The sequence below is a fragment of the Pteronotus mesoamericanus genome, unplaced genomic scaffold (assembly GCF_021234165.1).
Source record: "Pteronotus mesoamericanus isolate MK-2021 breed Mesoamerican mustached bat unplaced genomic scaffold, CSHL_Meso_final contig_101, whole genome shotgun sequence".
Classification (NCBI taxonomy): domain Eukaryota; kingdom Metazoa; phylum Chordata; class Mammalia; order Chiroptera; family Mormoopidae; genus Pteronotus; species Pteronotus mesoamericanus.
In genome coordinates, this window is record NW_026555001.1 from 20,408,852 (window position 1) to 20,430,535 (window position 21,684).

The following is a 21,684-nucleotide window of genomic DNA, read 5'->3' on the forward strand; positions in this document are numbered from 1 at the left end:
TAAAATCTTTAAAAAGAAAAAGTACCTGCCTTATAGGGTTGTTGTTATAAGGCTGAAATGATTCAAAATAAACAGTGATCCATGCACAGAACACAATGAGGGCCATGTAATTTTGTATTGGAGGGGTATTGTAGTCTACACCGTGTTAAGTGGAGAAGCATCCAAGTTCATTATGAGGTAAATTACTGCCACTCGACCCCATCCTTTAGTGTAGCTTCATTTTATAAGGGTCTCCCAAGTATTTTGAAATATCATCCAAACTAGGAAAATTGTCCACAGACAATTCTTTCACTGTTGCAGAAGAAGACAATGTCTCTGCTTTTCCAGAATTCACATTTTAGTAGGTGAGAAAAAATAATCAACAAATCAATATATAATTTCAAGCAGTGTTCACTGAAGCCATGCTAATGCAACAACCTTTACTCTGAATTCATTGTGGTCTCTCCAGCTAAGAATACATTTGGCAGAAGGGAAGGCCTGTCTATTCCCCCCGCCACCCTGCAAAAGTGTATGTACTTCCAAAGTGTTAAACTATAGAGTAGATGAAAAAGGGGTTCTAGAAAGAGTAACCCCAGGATCAGGTCATAAATTTCTTACTGGCAACATGATGATGGGTAATCATGAACAACTTTTTTTAAAGAGAGAAGGAAATCCACTTGCTGTACTACTTATTTATGCTTTATCAATGTGCCCTCACGGGGTATCAAACTCACAACCTTGGTGTATACGGATGGTGCACTAAGCAGCTGAGCTACCCAGCCACGGTCAGCTTGGAGCTTAAGTAAAAGGTTTCTTTTTGCCTTGAGCCCTGTCCATTGTTATCAGGCTCCTAGGTTATTCCACCTTTGAAAGCAGCGAAACTACCCTCAAGAGAACACGTGGTCTTCACTATCCTGTAATCCAATCCCAGCCTTGCTTTCTCCCACCTCCGTGTAATCTCCTTTACATTCCCTCCTTAAGGTCAAAAACAGGAAACTGCAAAACTGTCATTATCAGATCATTTGAGAGCTTGCTTCTCAGCAGTGTCGTTTGCTTCAAATAAAGTATTACAAAGACTCCTTACATGTTGGACATTTCTTCATTCAACAATATACTTTTTTAAAGGAAAAAGTCATAAATATCTTACCAATACAAAATCAACACGTGCCAAAGATTTTATTTACTCATTGAGACCACTAAGATGTAGAACAAGTTTACAGGACAATTTAAGTACCCACTTATTTTCCCTATAAAAATCACTCTGATGATCTGTAAACATCCAGCACCTAAGCAGTTCTCCTTTGTGTTGCTTGTCTTATCCTCAATCCTCTTTCTGCTTAGTTGCTTTTGGCAGTGTTGGATGGTTGTACAGGCTCCCACCAAGGAGGCTCAGGCTGAGGAACAAAGGAAACCTGATCTCTTACCCCTCCAGAAAGTCAATTTCCGCCCCAGCAGAGAGGAGGGCCCAGGAACCAAGCTTAGTCCCGCCCATTCTTCGCCACAGGCACCGCCCCCGGCCAGCCCAATAATGAGCTGCGCGCAAAGGTCACGTGAGCAGCCGCCCTCGCGAAGCCGTACGTGGTAAAGGTGTCACTCAGGAAGACCTTTAAACTCTTCCTGCCAGCTCTGCGTCCTGTCTCTCCCTTTTCCTGTTAAATTTTTGTTTTCTTGCCGCTCTCGACTCGGAGATGGTGACCTACCTGGCTACACCCAACCCCAAACCACCCCAGGCCTCCGTGGCAGCCCTCACCCTCACTTAAGAGCTGAGGCGAGTTGCACTTCTGATTGGGCCTGACGTCTTGTCAATCTCCGAGTTTTTCCAATCAGAGGTCGAGTCCTGCCAGTTTTGAGCTCTTCCATTGGCCTGGGTGCGGGGAAGGTGGAAGAAGAAGGGTAAACCGAGGTCGCGCGAGAGCGGCCGTCGGCCCTCAGTGCGCAGGTGCGAAGTAGCTGGCAGGGGCCCGGGCCGGGGGCGGGCTTGAAGACGCGTCTTTTGGTTTTGGACGCAGTGACAGAGCTAGCTGGGTTCACCCGTTGGGCGCGAAGCCTTTGTCAGGGTCCCAGCCAAGAACAAGGCCCACGAGATTCCCAATGGTGTCCATGACTTTCAAGCGGAGCCGCAGCGACCGGTTCTACAGCACCCGGTGCTGCGGCTGCTGCCATGTCCGCACCGGGACGATCATCCTGGGGACCTGGTACATGGTAAGGACGGGTGGGGCGGGAGGGTAGGGTCCGGGGGGAATGCGCATGAGCGGGAAGTGTGGGATCCCGGTCCTGAAGGAAGGGAGTGTTCCTTGGGAGGGGTGGGACTGAAAACGGGGTGTTGGATGGGGCGGGGAGTCAAAGGGGCGCTTCTTTTTAGGGTGCTCCAACTTGAGGGAGGAGACTGTCCAGGAATCGGAGTGGGGATGGGTGGGACTGGGGAGATGGTTTCTTGGCGAGAATGAGAGGAAAGCGGGGGTTGGGAAAGGCGGAGGCGTTGCGGGCGGAGGGAAATGAGGGTGTTGGGTTTTGGTGGGAAGTTCTGGAAATTACCAGGTTTCAGCTCTTTCCGAATTTCCTGGATCTGAAAGCCCCCTTCCCCTGCAACCCTTCCCTACTCCCTGGATTTTTGTTTTTCTCCTAACGAAACAATTAGAAACGGACAGAAGTAAACGCATCCCAGCTTCGCTGTTCTGTCTTGCCTGGAGGGAAAAGAAAAGGTCCCATTTGCAACGCAATCTGTGGCTTCTTGACATTATTTGTGAGGAGTGCTTGTGGTTTCGGCCGGGGGGCTTCGCCCGGCGGCAGTGCCGTGCGTCGGGATTTACGCTCCATCTGCTTCCCCGCAGCACTCGCTGCCTCGGCGCTTTCCCTAGCAGACCGTTCCGTTTCTTTGAGAGACCTTTTTTGAGAGTATTCGATTCTGGCTCCAGAGGCCAGCATTCCCTGCATTTCAAGAAATGTGTAATTCTGAGTCGTCACCAACTTGGCAGTGTTGCTGATTGATGGTGCATGAGTAATATTTTCGCGATTTCTTACCATCCTCTCCAGTGTAGGCGCACATGTTGCAACTAACTTGCGATTTCGAACTGCGTGGTTTTGTTGAGGCCGTTGGAGGTTGTGATGGATTTACAGAGGCTATGACAAACTCCTTACATTGTCGACCTGGCCACATTCCATAATGCCTTTGTGATTTATTTGTTTTTTTTTTTGTTTTTTGTTTTTTTTTTTTGGTGTGGGAGGTTGTGGCATTAGTGACGCTGCGCAGTTTCTGATGACTTCAGCTTCAGAGGGGGAGAACTTCATCACATTCTTTTTGCCTTTCTCTCTCCTCCTCGGTTCCCCTACCCAGTGCCTTGAAATCATTACTGTTTGGACAAACACCAGATGAGAAACATCTTCAGTTGGGCAGATAGTGTTGCATTCCCCCTCCCTCCCCCCGGGGGACTGTCTGATCTTATTATTTCTTACTGCCCTGTTTTTACAGCCTTGCTTCATTAGCAAACATTAGAAAAAACAACAGAACTTGAATGTGTAGGCTTATTTGCTTGTTTCCAAGTTTAGTATTTGCTGTACTTTTATATTCAGAAATACCATCTTAGTGATGTAGTTATATCATATTTCCCTGAAAAAAAAACCACAACAACTCCCTCCTTGTTCTGTATTTTAACTCATTTGTAATACTGGACATTTATCAGCTAATGACAATAGGAGGATTTGTATTTCTTTTTTTAATTTCTAATCCATTTTTCTAAGGATATGGGTTTTTTATTTCTTTTGTTTCCTCTTAGCTCTGCCTTTGTTCTTCTAAAGGAATGATTCAGGTCTTTAGAGTCCTCAGACCTCTTCCTCAGCCCTGGCTCCCTCATGCCTAGAAGATGATCTTCCTTCCCTCCTGCTTGAACTGAGGAGAGCCCAGTAGTCTAGCACTCTTGCCTGCGAACTCAGTGTTCCTTTTTCTTCTCAGTGTCTTTCCTCCATTCACAGAACAAAGGATTTTGAACTTCTCAAGAAGAAATGACTACCATCCCAGTTTCAGCTGTCTGAATGTAATTGGCTGATTGTCTTTCCAAGGGAGATTTTTTTGATGCTAAGGGCTCAGCTCGTAAAAATGTAAGGAAATAGCAGGGGAAAGTGGGAGTTATAAACAGCAGAACTGAAAATTCAGGGAGGAAAAACTTGATTGAGCGCTTTTATTCTTCCAAAATAGGGAATGAGGTGTTTAAATGTCTTCCCCTCAGAAGCAAATGATGTGGAAACTTTTTACGTATCTCCCCATTTTTTTTCTGTGCTCTAGCTGTAGCTGTTCTTACTTTGCATGGACTTTTTTGGTTCGTAGAATTTATAAGCTGCTTAAATCAGTTAATCTTAAATTAAGAGATTTATTGATCATCTACAGTGGACTAGTCTGTGGTGGATATACAAGAAGAATAAATCACAGGGACCGTGTGTCACCAATATTTTGTACTCTTATTACCTGCCACATAAAGGCTCTCACATGTTTCTCACCTTGAACATGGCACTTGTCCTCAAGATCTTTATGATATGACAAAGAACTTTGGAGCACATACACAAAATTGAATGTGCGCTACATTAACAAAGGGAAAGGAGAAAGCGATCAGATTCTAATCAGATTAAGGACTGGAAAAGGCCATTGTTTTATTATTGGTTGTAATATTGCTGGTGACTTTTAACAGTGGGGCTTCACTACCATGGCAATATAGGGACTAGTTGGGGAGGCATCTAACATTTAGAAAACAAGACCAACAAGAGAAAAGTGTAATATAATCCACTAAGCAAAGGATGTGTCCAAACAGTGCATTTTGTTGCCAGAAGCCTCTTTACTAAGATGAGGAAAAATATGGGAGTGAGGTAAAGTGTTAGCTTCTCTCTCCAACTACCTTGTCATGATAATTCCCTGAATTCCAGGTGGGAGAATATTTATGATTCTCTTTAGATTGCCTCTGTATTTGGAACCTAGAGATGCAGCCCCTCCCACCTGCTGGGCCCAGACAACATATCAGTGACTTTGTATCTGATACAGTGCCGTTGCTTTCTAGCAACTGCTTCTCCAGGTCTAGTGTTAAGGCAACTGTAACATTATATACTAAAGTATTAAGTGTATGGTTCTAAGTAGTGCAGTAGGATATAGAGAAGCCAGAGTCAGTTATATGCACCAGGCTTGAGGTGTTTTTAGTCTTTGCTGTTTTAGATTTGACTGAAGCACGTCTCATGTTTAATACTTGGTTAAGTGATAATATGAAATTTCAGGAGGAGCTCCAGTTTAAATTCTGGTGTTTCTAAAATTGCTTTCTCTACTATTTATTAAAGAACTTGAAGACATTATTAAACAATAGTTTCTTATGTGGTACATTTACCACATAGTGCTGTTTATTGAATGATTGAAACGGGCTTAAAATTCCACTGCAGGTGTCCTCCTTCGTTGTTAATGATGTACTACAAGAAGGCACTTTGAGCATTTCGAATAATTTTAGGTCTTGGGAAGATTTAATATGTGGCTAATTTTTTTTCATTTGGTGACATAATTTATTTTGAAATTACCCATCTTTCTTTGCGAAGGGATGAACCCTATTGTCTGTTTAACACATGGCTAGTATGTTCTGAGTGTCTCAGACATGAGCAATCTAAAGTTAGGTATCAGGGAGAGAAGTGAAGACAGATGTCCCCAAGCTGTGCTCCTTTCCAGCCGGCACCCCCACTCCTTTACACAAGGATAGCTTGTGTCTATTTCAGAGTTACTGTCTTTCCTCAAACACATTGTTCTGTGCCTCCTTGCCTTTGCATATGTTATTTCTTCTCCCTGAAATGGTCTTCTTCCACAGACTCTTAAAAAACTTCATGAAGGAAAATTTCAAATATACAAAAACAATGAAATAGTATAAAAATCTCCCATTTACTCATAACCCAGCTTCAACTGTTAATATTTGCCAATTTTGGTTAAATTTTTTAATGGTTCGTTAAATGGTTAACATTTTTGAAATTGTTTCTTGGTGAAACTTTCCTAGCTTCCCAGCCAGAGGGATCTGGTTTTTTCACTATTACCTGGAAAAGTTTCTACTTATCTCTTACATGAACTTTTAAATAATACTTACTACACATTAGTGTAATTACCTTTTTCTTATTTTTCTCCCCACACAAGATGTTTTCCTTGAAGGAGAAAGGTGGTATGTTTTACTGTATAAAATGTGTATAGTAGCTAACTTGTTAATTAGAACACTTGAAGTATTCACTAGATATTTGTTAAATGAATTGTCTCCTACAAAAAAAACAAACAAGTAGGAATAACTCATTTTTAATTGCACATGAGGGTAAACAACAACAAAAACATACCTATAATATACACTTATTATAATTTAAATTTCATAATTAAACTTTTTGTTTAATGTAATATGTATTTTATTTTTTATTGAATGTATTGGTTTGACACTGGTTAATGAAATTATATAAGTTTCAGGGGTAAAGTTGTGTAATAACATCATTTGTATATTGTATTGTGTGTTCACCACCCCACGTCTGGCCTCCTTCCCTCACCATTTGTCCCCATTTTACCCCCTTCTGGTAATCACCATGCTGTTGTCTGTGGGTGTCCTCCCCCATCCCTTCACTAATTAAAAATTCAAAGAAGTTAATTGTGACCTTCCTGTGACAACGTGGTCTGCCGACCTGCAGGGGGGTGGCCGTGGCTCCCCGTGGGCCCCCCTCTCTTGGCCCACGAGACCCTTGTTGGGGTGCTCCGGAACAGACGCATGGCTTTAATTACGGTCTCCGCGGATCCTGGGCTGTGGCAAAATATGCTGTGGGAAAAGTAAACAATACTAATTAAAAAACAAATCAGTCCACAGAAGAATCTGCCTGGATGATGTGGCAATGAAATGAGAAAGCGAAGAGGAATAACTCTATCAAGGCCTAGGGCTTACATGGATCTGATACTTTTTCTTTGTGACAAGTGAAACCTAATACATCTGGCATTCCATGTTTGTTTGCTTATAGAAGGCATGCAAAAGGCTTTCAGAAATAATGCAAGCCATATTGTTGGACCCACGGAATGTATAGCACCTTCCCACGTTGAGTGGCGTGTCCATTGCTCATGATGTTAACAGACTTGCATAGTTGCCGCATTCTATAACTCTACACGTTACTAGATCTAGAAATTAATTATTTTAATTACATTTTTGTTAGTTTTCTTTGTTAGGTACAATGAAGGGAAAAGTGAATGGGGACTACGTATTCTGGAATTGTACATATTATTTTCAGATCAATTTTATATGGCAAGACTGTAAAATTAGTCTTATGCACTTCTGGGAAAAAATGCTACATGGAACTTAGTAGAAATACCAATTGAAATCAAAAGTGGATAGCACAGGGTCCACATTTGAGCAGAGCATAATTGTGTACTGGTGAATCTTTTAAAGCCACAAGGATGGGTGGTTCAGATTAGTGTTTTAAAATATAAGTTGGGGTCCTAATGAAATATGATTACCTAATGGAGTATAATGAACTCAATGAAGATTTGAAAAATTGCATGAACTTTTAATGAAATTTATTATACCGTTTCTTGGTCCTTTTGATGAGACCTATGATTTGCTTTTTTTTAATTATTCAGGGGTATGACACTGAAATTTGAGGCATCAGAAATACTAGAAGATAATTGTGGATGATTCTGACTTCTCCATGGAAGAGAAGATATTTTGATAAATCCTCTATGTGATAAAAATATTTAAGCAGGGAATAATTAAATGTTTTGGGTGCGTTATTTCCTTCATTTAGTTCATTTAGTGATTGAGTTTGTATGTTTTTCTTGACATGGAAATGTTTCTCTGCTTAGAGCTTTTTAGCTATGACTATATTGTGTTTAGCAGAGAGTTTGCTGATTGATTCCAAGCTTATTTCCTTAAACAATATATAACTTCAGTAGAAGTATCTGATTGTTCAGTAATTAATTCATCTGATCATACTAACTCATACTCTTAAACCACGTACACGGGTCACACCTGTTGCAGTGGCCGTGGGCTATTAAAAAGGCAGCCTGTAACTGGGGAGCCGTCCTTCACAAATGTGATTTTCCCTTGTGAGGCCTTTCAGGAGTTGAGGGGTAAAGTACCCTGCCTTTATTCCTCAGTGCATGTTACTGAACATTTATTTGGAGAGTTAAGTATATGTCTATTATAGCCTTAGATAATGGGATTGCTTTTGGAAAGACCCAAAACAGGAGTTGCTTAGGAATGTCGTGTGAAAAACAGGTTGTCTTCTAAAGTACCAGATTTGTATCCTAGCTGCACCTCTGTCAGCTCAGTGCACTTAAATCATTGTGCTTTTCTGAACCTTAGTTCCCCCATCTGCAAATGGACTTGAGTAATACTTACTTCACTTATACTTAAGTAATATATGTCAGTATACTTGGTATATTCAGAAATATTAGTTGATTCTGTAGTTGATATTGTGGCATTGTTTAGAATGCCTAACCTTATCTTACTTAAAGATAAATACTTGGGTTGCTTGCCTAGAAATGTGCAATGCCTTCCACTGATAAACTGTTATTTATCATTCAGGGTGGACAGGAAAGAGCTACATAATAGAGTTCGTTTACAATACTATTGATAAGGCTCAAACATTCCTTGAAAATATCAAATGTCCAGATTTTCAAAAAAGAGGAAGAGGGGGAGTCTGTGACCTTCGGATAGGGAAGCCTTGCTCCCCAATTCTAGGTGAGCGTTCTCAGTGAGATGATTAACAGCACTGCTCTGAGCACTTAGAGGACACCGCAGGGGCTCAGAGCTAGAGGCAGGAATATTTCCTTTTTAAATGGAGTGACAAACCCTGCCCTCCAGCCCCCCAGATTATTACGGAATTTCAGCTAGGTTTTTTACAAGGTCTCCAGATGTTCCTCTGGATCAGATGAATTGTCTTCACATGTAGCTTTGTCCTCGCCCTGCTCGCGTGCTAGTGACTTGAGGGGAAATACTGATTACATGCTGATTGTATTTTCACCGGCAGGGTGCTGAGAGATGGGAAATCGGCGGAGTGTCGGAATCTAAACGGAAAAATCTGGACAGGCAAGAGTGTGAGGAGATGAAATTGGGTTGCAGATGTATGGGAGGGCTTATGTTTAGACCTTGGAATGCAATAGTGTAGGTACGGGGGGGTAGCTTAGTGGAATTGACCAAGTACGAAAAAGAATTGGGGGTTTTAGGGAGTTACTCTCATTCAAGAAATTTAGGCCAGAGTGATTTCATGCTGTATTAATTGAAGCTGTGAGCCAGGACGGGGGAAACTGAGACCTCCACGTGTTCCCTCCAGGCCCAGTTTAGCTCTCTTTTGAATAGTGTGTCCAACGAACTGGGGTATGTGCATAGATAGGTGAGCAAAGAGGAATTACTGAGGTAGCTGGGCAGTGTGCTAGGGAGAGAAACAGTTTAAGTACCTGGGTGTTTATTCTGGAAGAGACGTATTTGGAGGCACAGGTCAGCTGCGGTTGGGTGTTAGAGGAGCACTTACTCAGGCGGGAGCAGATTATCTCAAAGCTAGAATTAAGGCCAGTAGGTGCAAGTTAAGTGACCAAGTCAAAATCTTCGAGAGTCTCTAAAGCATTTAGTCAGGAGGAAGTAGTTCTCTATCCCTGTGAAGGGGTTTCAGGCTTATCTGATGGATAATTATACAGAGACAGGCAAAAGTAGATTTATGTTTTTAAGTGACATTTTTTGAGTCAATTAAGCTATTACAACGATCACGGCCTGAGTGTCTTTTACCAAAGGAACAACTGTAAACCCACCCCTTTGGCCCACCCCTCCGTGGTTAATCGGGTGGGTGAGTATATTGGGTGAAATAGCTTCTTCAAAACCAGAAATTCTGAGAGTAGTATACAAATACAGGAATACGAACAATTTGTAACGATCCCTTATTTTTAATTTCTCTTTTATTCTATTGTATTGAATCACATCAGTTATCTTTAATCTGAAACAGTTAAGTTTATACTTTATGAAATATGTATTTTAAAACTATTCTTAATAGTGGTATTGCGTATTTTTTCTCACAGTCTCCAGTTTTATGTCTGTCTTCAATGAAAAGTTTTACGTGTGGAAGACATCTAAAGATTGTGCTGAAGACTGGCTGCTTCCTGATTACTAATATAATTGATAAAATAATATCTTTCATAGGTGGTAAACCTGTTGATGGCAATTTTGCTGACTGTGGAGGTAACTCATCCGAACTCGATGCCATCTGTCAACATTCAGTATGAAGTCATTGGCAATTACTATTCAACGGAGAGAATGGCAGGTATGTTTGTAGTTGAAAATATTTTCTGTGAATTACACACGCATGTTATTTAAAAGAGGATTAGTTATGTTTGAGTTAATTGCTGAGGCAGAAAAGTGTGGGTTTTTCAAAGATACTCAGGATTATAATTAAGCTTTTCTAGTAAGGATATGGAACGGACTACTAGAAGATTTTTGAGAAACTGATATTGTATACTTTGACTTCTGTTGGGTGCTGTGGAGATCAGGGCAAAAGAAGGAATTAAAGAGGCTGTGAGCCTTCGACGGTCAGCTGACAAGTGTAGTAGAGGGTGGGAGGGTTCCTCATGGAACAAAAAGACATAATTAAATAGAAAAAGGGATTATGAATACTTGGTGATCTCTTTTGCTTAGGATCACAAGTCTAAATATATTTCTTTTGTTTAGATGAAGAAAAACTTAACATTGGAATTAAAAATAGACTAATCCTAGGACATTCATAGAAATTATCTTTTTAAACCTGTTTATTCCTGATAGCAATATTTTCATTATTTATCTTCTACAATACAGGTATAGAAAAATTGTAGATAAATTTTATATTTTAAATTATTTTTGAAATTTAATATTTGAACAGAAAATTATGCCTCAGACTTCTTAGTGCGAATAATTTCTGTGTTTATTAAAAAAAAAATTTCACTTCAGAAGAATGTCCCCAGTTCACTTGAATATGTTACACACATAATGTTATAGGATCATTTTTAGAATTATTAGCTTTCACTATAGAGTTCTGTGTTTCATCCTATTTATGACCTGCTCTGATCCATTTATGAAGCTGTTTTTTAAAAAATTTTGTTGTTAACTCAAATGAGTCATGGTCCACAGGGCTAACTTTCTGTCTCTAGGAACTCAGTAGCATTTTGTGGGCATCCGTCACATGTTGTGTGAAAACACTAACAATTGTTCACTTTTTTAAAGTGCCTTTAAAAAAAAAAAATGAGCCTGAGCCTCCTGACTGTCTTCTCAAAGATACAGTATAATCTTTTAATTTTGTCATCCACTATGATAGAAGAAATACCAAGAATGCTAGAAACATCCCTTCAGGCATTTGTTTATTTTGGGTAGTCTGTTTTTATTTAAGAAACCAAGATAGAATGATAAATAAAACTGTAGTTTCTGATGGCCATTTTTGGTGTTTATAAAATGTTACTTGAGGCTGTAAAACATGACTGAACCTACTCATGTCAGGCTTCCCCTTGTCATGTGTGTTTCTCTTAAAATCAGTGTAGAGAAAGGTGCTGGGCTGTTGAGATTCTTGTAGGTCTGTGCAAGCGGCTCTGAGCCTTGGCTAGAGCTGCCGGGGTGCAGCCGCCCGGCGTTTGCATGTTGGGTGAGTATTGTGGCTGCTGTCGAGAGGAGCAGATGCATCCGTTATCAATTTTTGTGGATGACATCTCCAAAAGCCCTATTGTTGAGACAATATAAAAGTATGTAGTTTGGGCCATGTGGCTTATGTTTCTTTGGGAGGTGAAATCTGGCTTTCCCACAGAGCCGGCGTTCTAACGGCGAGTTAACTTCTGATGGGTGGCCTGATGATCGATTTTCAATAGCAGGGTTTGTGATTAGTTTTTAATCCACTGAACAGGATGTGTACTCAGTGTATCTGAAATACTTGTGCAACATAACACAAACTGTTTTTCAAATATAAATATCATCCTTATTTTTACTGACCTTGAAAGTGGGTAAACACTTGGCCACCCCCAAAGGAGGTTCCGGAATGTGTTGGTGAGTGGGAGCCTGAGGTTCATATCGGGGCATCTAGCCTTCATATTTGTTTGCTTTATTGATTCACCAATGCTGGAGTATCTCTGGTTCCAGGTGTTAAATGTATTTTCTACCTGCCACCTGACTTCTCCCCATTTTACTGTTTGTTGCTCCAGTGGAAGACCTTGAACTTCACTTTAATAATCTTAATATTAAAGTGAAGAAATAAAATAAGCATGTAGTCTTCCATAACAGAGTCTTAAAAGCTGATTGTTTGAATAATGTTTTCTCTCAAGTTCTTACTGAATTTTTCCCTCTACATGCCATTTTGCAGCTGCAGCAGGGAAGTTCTTTAAATCCTTAACATTTAGCTATCCTGCGTCCTCTAGGAAAAGGTAAAGAGCGGAGTGCTAAATACTGATGACGTTTATACTGCCAGGTGACAGGGGGACATGGAACACTTACCCAGTAACGTGAATATTCAGCAGTTATTCTAGTCATTTGTCACTAGTGCCCTCCAGGTTCTTAATAGCTATCCACAGTCTCAGAATCCACATTAGGTCTGTTGTAAGAAACTCACCAAGTCACGTGTTGTTTAGTATTTTTTGAAACCACTTGGGTGTTTTGTGAGAAAATTCGTGAACATGGATTCATGTAGAGAAAGGGAACGATCTCTGAGGAGGAAAGGAGGATAGAGAGGAAACGGACCTGGTGTAGCGATGAAGCCAAGGCGAAGGAATACAGAGCACTGAGTTTGGGCCTTGGGATGGGGAAGAGGGGATTAATCGGCAGCTTTGAATTTCAGATTATGTATTTTATCTAGGGCAAGAGGGCGCATCTGTAGCCTATTCTTTTTTTGATTCATGTGTCTTTTAAGCAAATACCAGCCTTTCCCTTCTGATGAACCCTGCTCATTTCATAAGACCCAACTTGTGTTACTCATTTTATACATTTCTTTCCTGATTCTCCAGGCAAAGCTAATTGTTTCTGCTTCTGTTGTAGCACTTGCCACATTGGATTATAATTATCTGCTTGCACATCTTAGACTCTGGGCAGAGATCTGTCTCCCTAGCAGGGTGCCTGGTTCATGTGCCAACCTTAATAAGTGTCAGTGAGTTGTAGCAATTTAACAAGAAAACAAAGGTACGAATTTCTTAAACTTCATTACTTAATGCTGAGGCAGATATTTTTTGTTACCCTCTTGGCGTTAGGTTTTTTCATAGACAATTAAAAATTCGATGTTTGTAAATTAGCTTTAAAATGTTACTTTGTCATGAGCTTTGTTCTTTTTATGTAAATAGCTTAATTAGATTTTGGTTTTTGTTTTCTTAGATAATGCCTGTGTTCTTTTTGCCGTCTCTGTTCTTATGTTTATAATCAGTTCAATGCTGGTATATGGAGCAATTTCTGTAAGTATCTTGTGTTTTCAACTTTCAGAGTTTGATCATTACTGAACAGTAGTACATAGTCATTTCATATATTTGATGTGATGTTGTTATTTTTTTCCTTCAGTATCAAGTGGGTTGGCTTATTCCATTCTTCTGTTACCGGCTTTTTGACTTCGTCCTCAGTTGCCTGGTTGCTATCAGTTCTCTCACTTACTTGCCAAGAATCAAAGAATATCTGGATCAGTTGGTAAGTGTGGATGCTAATTAAACTTTTCATTCTGAGTAAAATATTTAAATTGATATTCTGAGTCAGTTTTAGGTTCTTTTCTTTTTTTTATGTTAACTAACCCTAATTATTTTTTAAAGTGTTCTAAAATAATACCACTACTCTTAACTACCATGTTGAAACTAGTAAGTTGAAAATAGAGTATCTTCTTACCGTACCATTTGGATAATTCAGTATTAAAAGTCCCTTAAAATGGTCATTGTGAAATTTAAGAAGTAGTTCAACTTTTGTTTTGAGTGAACTAGAAGTATGATAATTCGACTTGCTTGGCACTCCTTAAAGTATTAGCTTTTTGTTTTTGCAGGTATTCGTAACAAATATTTGAGTGCCTGCTCTATCCTTCATGTTATTCTGGGCAAACGGTCGGTGGATGGTGTAGATGTACAGCTGCCCGCGCTTGGCCCCCGGGCGCGCAGCAGCAGGGTAGCCAGGAGCTGGGGAGTCAGGGCAGGAAGAGGGTCCCTGAGATGGGGACCCGGAGCTGACGCGGCGCAGCAGTAGAGGAGGGGCCTGGGTTAAGGGCCGTGTGCCGGAGCGGCAGCAGCACTCTGGGCCAAGGGGAGGCCTCGAAGGAGCTGTGGGGTCCGGATAAGTGCAAGTCCATTTAAAAAAAATCTGCCTTTCAAGAATGTTCTCCCCACTTCCAATTTTTTTTTTGCCTAGACCATTTTGCAAGCCGCCAAATTTATTGTTCATGAAAAAAAAAAACATTTGTTGGTTGCTATTCATGTGCAGGGCTCTCTGCTGGATCCTAGGGATATATCAGCAGAACTTACTTTCTAGTGAAGGAATTGGGAAATCGACAGTTACTCAATTAAAATTGCGATAAAAGCTGTGAAGGAAAAGTGTAGGCCTCTGTGTAAGTGGCTCTCCCACTAGTGTCAGACCGATGCTGGGGAGTGAGATTAAACTCCCAAGTAGGAACAAAGACAGGGAAAGATCAAGAAATGATCCAGGGAAGAGAGACACCTTGAAGCAGGAGGGAGCGTGCTTCAAGGGGGCTGAAAGACGGCTGTGGCGGCTGGCACACCGCGGTAACGGACGGGTAGAGCATGTGGCGAGGCCGGCGAGGCCGGAGAGGCAGCCAGCGGCAGGACCTGTGGGTCTGGTCAGCAGCTTTCTGACCAGCCTTCTCTCCGATCCCGCCGTCGCTAGCTGAAAGATGGCAGGCCTTCTGCGTGAAATCACAGCATTCCCCCCATGCGCTGGTTCCGTTCGCGCTTGCCCTTTTCATTCATAGATGAAGGCTTCAGCAACAGTTTTGTCCCAGAAGGACACTTAGCTAGGGTTTGGGGTTGGTGTATGGATATTTTTTTCCTTTCTCTCTCTCTTTTTTAAGTCCTTTGGGATTTCTTTGTGCTGCTTTTTAATGAAAATACAAGATTATTTGTGTTGATTTGCCCACTAAAAACATTTAAGTTTAAAACAAATGAGCTATATGGAAGAACATGAAAATGAATTTTTTACTACACCTTTTACAGACTTCTCTGGTTTCTCCCTGTTTTAGTCACTTGGTCTCAGCCTGGAAGGTACTTCCTCTGTTGGCCAGCTTGTAAATCCTAAACTAAAAGGCCCGTGGAACTTAGATATCAGCATCAGCACTTCCTGACTTAGTGACCTAGGGACCAGTTTTGAAGTTCTGTATAGGAGATAGTATTTTTCCAAAGGCAGAAAGATGTTTAAAATAGTGAAAAGAAAGTGAGCTTAATTTAAACCTTTACGGATATTATGAGCATTCAAACAAATGTATTTTAAGTGATCAAAAGCATGCATTAATGATGAGGCTTAACAGTGCTTTGAATTAAATTCTGTTTATAAGTTTGTATTACAGTATCAGTTCTGTCTTTGTTGCCTTTCGTTTGTGTTCATGGCATGCTCTTTAGGTTATCACAAAACGCAAGTGCTGTGTGGCTGAATTATACGTGTGTGTATGTGTTTAGTAAAGTTTATTTTTTAGAGCAGTTTTGAGTTCACAGCAAAATATAACAAAGTACAGAGAGTTCCCGTATGTCCCCTGTCCCTACCCCCATAACCTCCCTCACTAGCCACATTCCAAACCACAGTGTTACCGTCGTGAACGTCATTGTAGGCTAAAATCTGTAGTTTACATTAGGGTTCATTTTTGGTGGACATTCTCTAGATTTGGACACAAGTATAATGACATGTATTCACAGTATTGTACAGAATAGTTTCACTGCCCTTAAAAACCCTCTCTGTTCTGCCTCTTCCCACCCCTCCTTTTTTAATAGCCCGACTTTCCCTATAAAGATGACCTCCTGGCGTTGGACTCCAGCTGCCTCGTGTCCATTGTTCTTTTGTTCCTTGTCTCATTCATCATTTTTAAGGTGAGTTGCTGGCTAACTATTTGGGGGCCGGTTAGACTGTGGCACTGTCCAGCTAAGCCTCCACATTGCCTTATCTCCCAGAGTTCACAGTAAGTGTCCATTCTGACACAGTAGTAGAGAGAACGTCTAGGGAATGTTCTCCCTCTTGTTTTAAGAGAGCGGTTGGAAATGCTGGAATCCTTACTAAGTGAGGGTTATCACGTTTTTAGAAGTGGTTTATGATTTGGATTGAGAATCTGCTAAAAAATTCCCAGGTTTCAGAAACAGACTTGTCTGCAGTACACTGGTTTTCAGTCCTGAAACCCCAACTCTGGTGTTTCTGTAAAGTGATGATGATAAAACTTGTGGCATCAGCCCTCGCTGGTGCAGTTCAGTGAGTGCAGCATCTTCCGGTAACTGAAGGGTCGTGGGTTCCATTGCCAGAGGGCACGTGCCTGGGTTGCAGGTTCACTCCCCAGTCTGGGCTCATCCAGGAGGCAGCCAGTTAGTATTTCCCTCTTACATTGATGTTTCTCTCTCTCCCCCATCCTCCCTTGGATGAGGATTTAAAAAAAAAACAACAAACCCCAAAACTTGTGACATTTAAGTGAGAGCATGTAGGGATAGGGCCTCGCCGGTGTTAGGTCCAAGTCAATGTCAGCTTCCTTCTCCGAAGAGAAAACGGTGGCGGGGTGGGGGCGGGGGGGGGGGCACGGGACTTTGAGGTCCCTTACCTTAGAGCATGCGGTCTATTGAATTCTAGTATATGTAAATTTTGTTTGAATCTTTTAGGCTTATCTAATCAACTGTGTTTGGAACTGCTATAAATACATCAACAACAGAAACACTCCGGAGATTGCTGTGTACCCCGCCTTCGAAGCACCTCCACAGGTGAAGGACCTTCTAATATATTAAAACTTGGCTAGCCATTATTGATTATTCCCAGGAACCTGGGTCTTGATTTTCTTTTTAATGCTATGACTGGTTTAAGGCATGAATAGCTTAAATCCACAAGATTGAGCATTTCCCGGTTGGAATCCTGGGTACATGGCCCAGAGACAGCTTCCACTACTAATCTCACTCAGTTTGGTTGTTAGTTTGATTCCTGAGTGGTTTCCAAGCGAATTGCATTTTGGGAGGAGGTTAGGCAGGAAACAGCAGGGTGACCCATGCCATGTTCGTGACTTCTAGAACTTCTGAGGATGGCTGTACCATCAGTTGTTTTGCTTTCAAAAAACATGCATATGATCCTGAAGAGAAACTGATTTTCTGTGGGGACATGAATAAATGGGTTCCATGAATCTTTGGGGATGGTTAATCCTTGGGCCCCTCTGGTTGCTACTTTACTCTTGCCAGGTTTTCGGCATGTAGAATATACACGGCCCATGTAGGGCTGGCCTGTCACACTTGGAATCAGTTAGGTTGAAATGCTATTCCCCTACATAGATGTGTCCTGTACCTTGGGGGAAATGGTGGAAGCACCGGATCCTGTGCCTGTGGATTATGATGGAATTCAGTGTCCAGCATTTTATTGGAGGTTCCCTTTAGCGTGGTTCAGTGGGGCCCTTAATCTAGATTCACAGCTACCTGAGGTATAGTTGGCACTGGTACATAGTCACCTGGGCGGGGGGCGGGGGGGAAGCAGAGGTACATACTTCCTCTCAAGGTATTTTGGTAGCCCCTCAGGGTCAGTTCAGAAGCAAAATTTTGCCAGCCCTTCCCTCCCTCTCACGCTCCCTCCTTCCCTAGCAGGCTTAGATCAGTTGCCTCACCTGCGAGTGAGGTTCCAGGTTCCTAGTCATCTCTCAGGAACTGCTCAGCTAACAGTTGCGTCAGCTCTTCTCTATGGATTCATATGCCCCCACTTGTAAAATCTGAAAGCTAAATTATTCCAAGTAGAATTTTAAAGGAGAATTAAGTCTGATAATTTTCTTTCTCTCCAGTATGTTTTGCCAACCTATGAAATGGCAGTGAAGATGCCTGAGAAAGAACCACCACCTCCCTACATACCTGCCTGAAGATGTTCTGCCTTTGTCAATAAATCCTATACCAGCTTTTTGTCTTGTTTATTTTACAGAATGCTGCAATACAGGGCTTTTCAAACTTTTGATATAAACTACGTTTTCCTTTGTTTAAGCATTTATTTTCAAACACTAACAAGCTTTTCGGACATCTATTAAAAGTCGGGTTTTTTTCTTAAGTCTATTACATCTTAGTAGGTTTTGAAGACAATCTAGGTTAAGCAAGAGCAAAGTGCCATTGTTTGCCTTTCATTGGGGGGGTGGGAAGGGGTGTTCTCTACACATTGTCTTTTTTAACTTTGCACTTTCTTTATATAATAGTTTGCATTTTGGTTATTTGCTGCCCTGAATACTTTCAGGAGGAATGAATAAGATATTCAGGGTGAGTGAGTTGGGTATAAGATCTGAAGTTTTCAGCTATGAAAACAGGAAAAATATGTAACATTTTAATTTGACTGTGGAAGATGATAGTTGCATGTTTCTAATTTGTATGTGTTTTCATCTTTGTGATAAGATGCTTTAATAAATCTCTTAAAATTAACTGTTGTCATTTTTAAGAAGCCTATTACTCTTTTTTTCGTAGACAAAACCTAACATTTTCCATTGTAATAAACTCAGACTGCCATGGTTTTTGATACTTTGAGACTACAATGCTGGACTTTCCATTAGAAAGCATTTCTTTAATCCAATAACTCAGAAGAATTGTTTAATGTTATAGAATATTACTTGAATCACAGACCAGAAATTAATGGTTTGATAGAAGAATTAAATGGGTAATGTAGCAAGCTGTGTTTTTATGTTGAGATCATTAGTTGGGTAATGAGTTCATCAAGAACAGAGAGTGTTAAAATGCATCATTTGACCTCTAGTGGAGAACCCAAAGAGAAAGCAGAAGCAAACTGCAGCGGAGGCAAACTGCAACTGATGGACTCCACAGCTAAAATTTTCTCTTGAAAATACTCCACTTTGCATCTTGCTAAGAATGCAGCCGTGAGTATGCTTATCTAATATATTGACAAATATATTGTATATATTTTTAAAAGGGAGACCAGACTTGTTTGGCTATAATCTCACTTTCAGGAACAGCCACCACTCTCACCTCCAAAATAAATGTAAACTAGAGTTGTAGCTTCTTTCTGACTAGTCTTAGTATTTCTGTCTCAGAGCTGCTGACAGCAAGATGTCTTCAGGAAGTGCTAAAACTGGGCACCTGTTCCCAACTTCAAAGCTACATCTGTTAGAATAAACGGTCAGATCAAAGATAGCAGCCTGACTACAGAGGAAAAGACGTGGCCTTCCTTTAACCTCTTGACTTCACCTTTGTGTGCCCCATGGAGGTCATTGCTTTCAGTGATAGGGCAGAGTTTAAGAAACTCAACTGCCAAGTGGTTGGTATGTCTGTGGATTCTCTCCTGTCACCTTGCATGGATCAGAACACCTAAGAAATGAGGACTGGGACCCATGAACATGCCTTTGGTGTCGGACGCCAGGCATGCCATTGCTCAGGACTGTGGTGTCTTTAGAGGCTGATGAAAGCATCTCAGTCAGAGGCCTCTTCATCACTGATGATAAAGGTTTCCTTCACCAGATTGCTGTAAATGACGTCACTGTTGGCCGTCCTGTGGATGAGAGACTAGTTCAGGCTTTCCAGTTCGGTGGCAGACGCAGTGGGCATGGGGCATCAAGCTGGCTGAAAACCTGGCAGTGGTACCATCAAACCTGATGAGCAGAACAAGGAATATTTCTTTAAGCAGAAGTGAGCACTGGGCCACTTTAGGGTCATGTGAAAGTGGACTGTCATGAGAACAAAACCTCTTAGGCTTAAAACACACACTCTTTAGCCTGGACGTGGTGTGGGTCGGGACAGGCGTTTCTTCCTCTAGCAGGGGTGTCTACCCTGCGGCCTGCGGGCCATGTGTGAGGACTTCTTTTGCTTATCTGTGGTGGCGGATGTCACGAAAATGATGCTGGGACCTTCTTTTTGCTCATTAGTTTCCATTTGTGTATTTAATGTGTGGCCTGCGAGGAATGTAGGGAGCAGGCCAGCTGATGGGTGCGATAGTGAGGCATCACCTTTTTTGTAGTTTTTATTAAACTTGGGGAAAACTAGAAAAATGTCATAGTATCTGGGAGTATACTCAGTTTTTGGTAGTGGAAGATGTTTCGGTGACTGGTAAAACATTTCAGTATCCTGGATGACTTCCGTGGGCTCGGTCTGGTCTCACTTTGTTTCTGCATAAAAGCTGAAATGGAAGTCTTCAGAAGAGATCCACCAAGTTTTCTTAGTTGTTTTAATTCTGTTGTCCTCAATGGTGGATAGGCTAAGCAGCATTTGGATATGAACCAAACTGTTAGTAATCCTTTCCCCTGACCTCATGGGGGCGCCTTTTTGTGTTGGAGGTGGGAGGGGGAGGGGGAGTAGATACGAAGGAGCTTGCCCACTGCCCACCATCAAGCTCAGAACTGGGCATTATCCTTACCCGTGGGGTGGAAATGATGAGCCATCATTACTTCATTGGAAGCAGATGTATCTTTTGGAAAAGGACACTGGCCTTCAACTTAATAGAGAACAGTCACGACGTTTTAGTCCCAGTCATTTCTTTCAAGGAGGGGAAAAACTGTGATGTTTAGGGGTCATTTTTCCAGTGGAGGAAAATCTGTTGTTACATAAGTTAAATGTACTAGTAAATGTGCCAAAATTGTTCGCCTTGTTAATGTTTTCCCTTCTGCTGGTGCTGGAGGAAATCTTCAGTAGGTTCCTTTGATTCTAAAATTCAGGTACAAGTAATATTCAAGGATAAATGTTTAAATGTTCAGTCCTTTTTCAAAAAATTTTTATTGATTTTAGAGAGAAACATCGATTTGTTTCACTAACTTGTGCGTTCATTGAGTTTTTTAAAAAACTGACTTTATTAGGATAACATCTAAAAATTATATCGGTTTATCCCTGGCTGGTGTGGCTCAGTCAACTGAGTGCCGGCCTAGGCGTCGCTGGTTCGATTTCCAGTCGGGGCACACGCTTGGGTTGCCGGCCAGGTCACCCGTTGGGGGCGTGTGAGAGGCAACCACACACTGATGTTTCTCTCCCTCCGCTCCTCTCTCTAAAATAAACCTACCTATTTTATTATTTTTTTAAAGGTGTACCGTTCTATAAGTCATCATCTGTGTGTTGTGCTGTGTGCTCACCGCCCTGAGTCAGGTCTCCCATCACCATTACCCTTCCTTTACTCTCTCCTGCCTCCCCCGACCCGCATTTCCCTCTGGTAATGACCATACTCTTGTCCAGGAGGGCCTTTTTTTTTTTTTTTTTTTTTTTAATCCCTTCACTTTTTCACCCAACGTCCCTAACCCCCTTCGTTCTGACAGCCATGATTGCATGTCTGTTTTGTTAGTTAGTTTTTGTTCGTTAGAGTCCACATATACGTGGAGTCATATGGTATTCGTCTTTCTCCAACTGGCTCATTTCACTTAGCATAATGTTCTCCAGGTCCATCCATGCTGCCGGAAAGGGTTTAGAGTTCCTTTGTTTTAAGCCATGTGGAATTCCATTGTGTGAAGGTACTGCAGCTTTTTGATCGGCTCATCTACTGAGCGGCACTTGGCTGTTTTATCTTAAGCCCTTCCTTCGTTTTGCCTCTCCCAGCCTTCATAAGCATACTCTCAAAACAACCCTAAATCACCTGGACTGGT

The 21,684-nt window shown here is 41.5% G+C and overlaps 1 protein-coding gene and 1 pseudogene across 1 annotated transcript; both read left to right on the forward strand.

The window, feature by feature from the left end:
• Positions 1 to 1,902: 1,902 nt before the first annotated feature.
• On the forward strand, positions 1,903 to 18,535 carry LAPTM4A (lysosomal protein transmembrane 4 alpha). Its single transcript, XM_054569333.1, has 7 exons — positions 1,903 to 2,181; positions 10,137 to 10,257; positions 13,308 to 13,384; positions 13,488 to 13,610; positions 15,899 to 15,994; positions 16,766 to 16,864; positions 17,917 to 18,535. The coding sequence occupies exons 1-7, from the start codon at positions 2,071 to 2,073 to the stop codon at positions 17,989 to 17,991; spliced, it is 702 nt and encodes a 233-aa protein (XP_054425308.1). The 5' UTR covers positions 1,903 to 2,070; the 3' UTR covers positions 17,992 to 18,535.
• Positions 18,536 to 19,174: 639 nt separating this feature from the next.
• Positions 19,175 to 19,754, forward strand: LOC129065212 (peroxiredoxin-1-like; annotated as a pseudogene).
• The last annotated feature ends 1,930 nt before the right edge of the window (positions 19,755 to 21,684 follow it).

Bases quoted from the DNA above. Each gene is read 5' to 3' on its own strand.
- LAPTM4A (XM_054569333.1), top strand. From the start codon at position 2,071: ATGGTGTCCATGACTTTCAAGCGGAGCCGCAGCGACCGGTTCTACAGC. The intron at 15,995-16,765 runs GTGAGTTGCTGG...TGAATCTTTTAG, and splicing joins TCTCATTCATCATTTTTAAG to GCTTATCTAATCAACTGTGT. The intron at 16,865-17,916 runs GTGAAGGACCTT...CTTTCTCTCCAG, and splicing joins CCTTCGAAGCACCTCCACAG to TATGTTTTGCCAACCTATGA.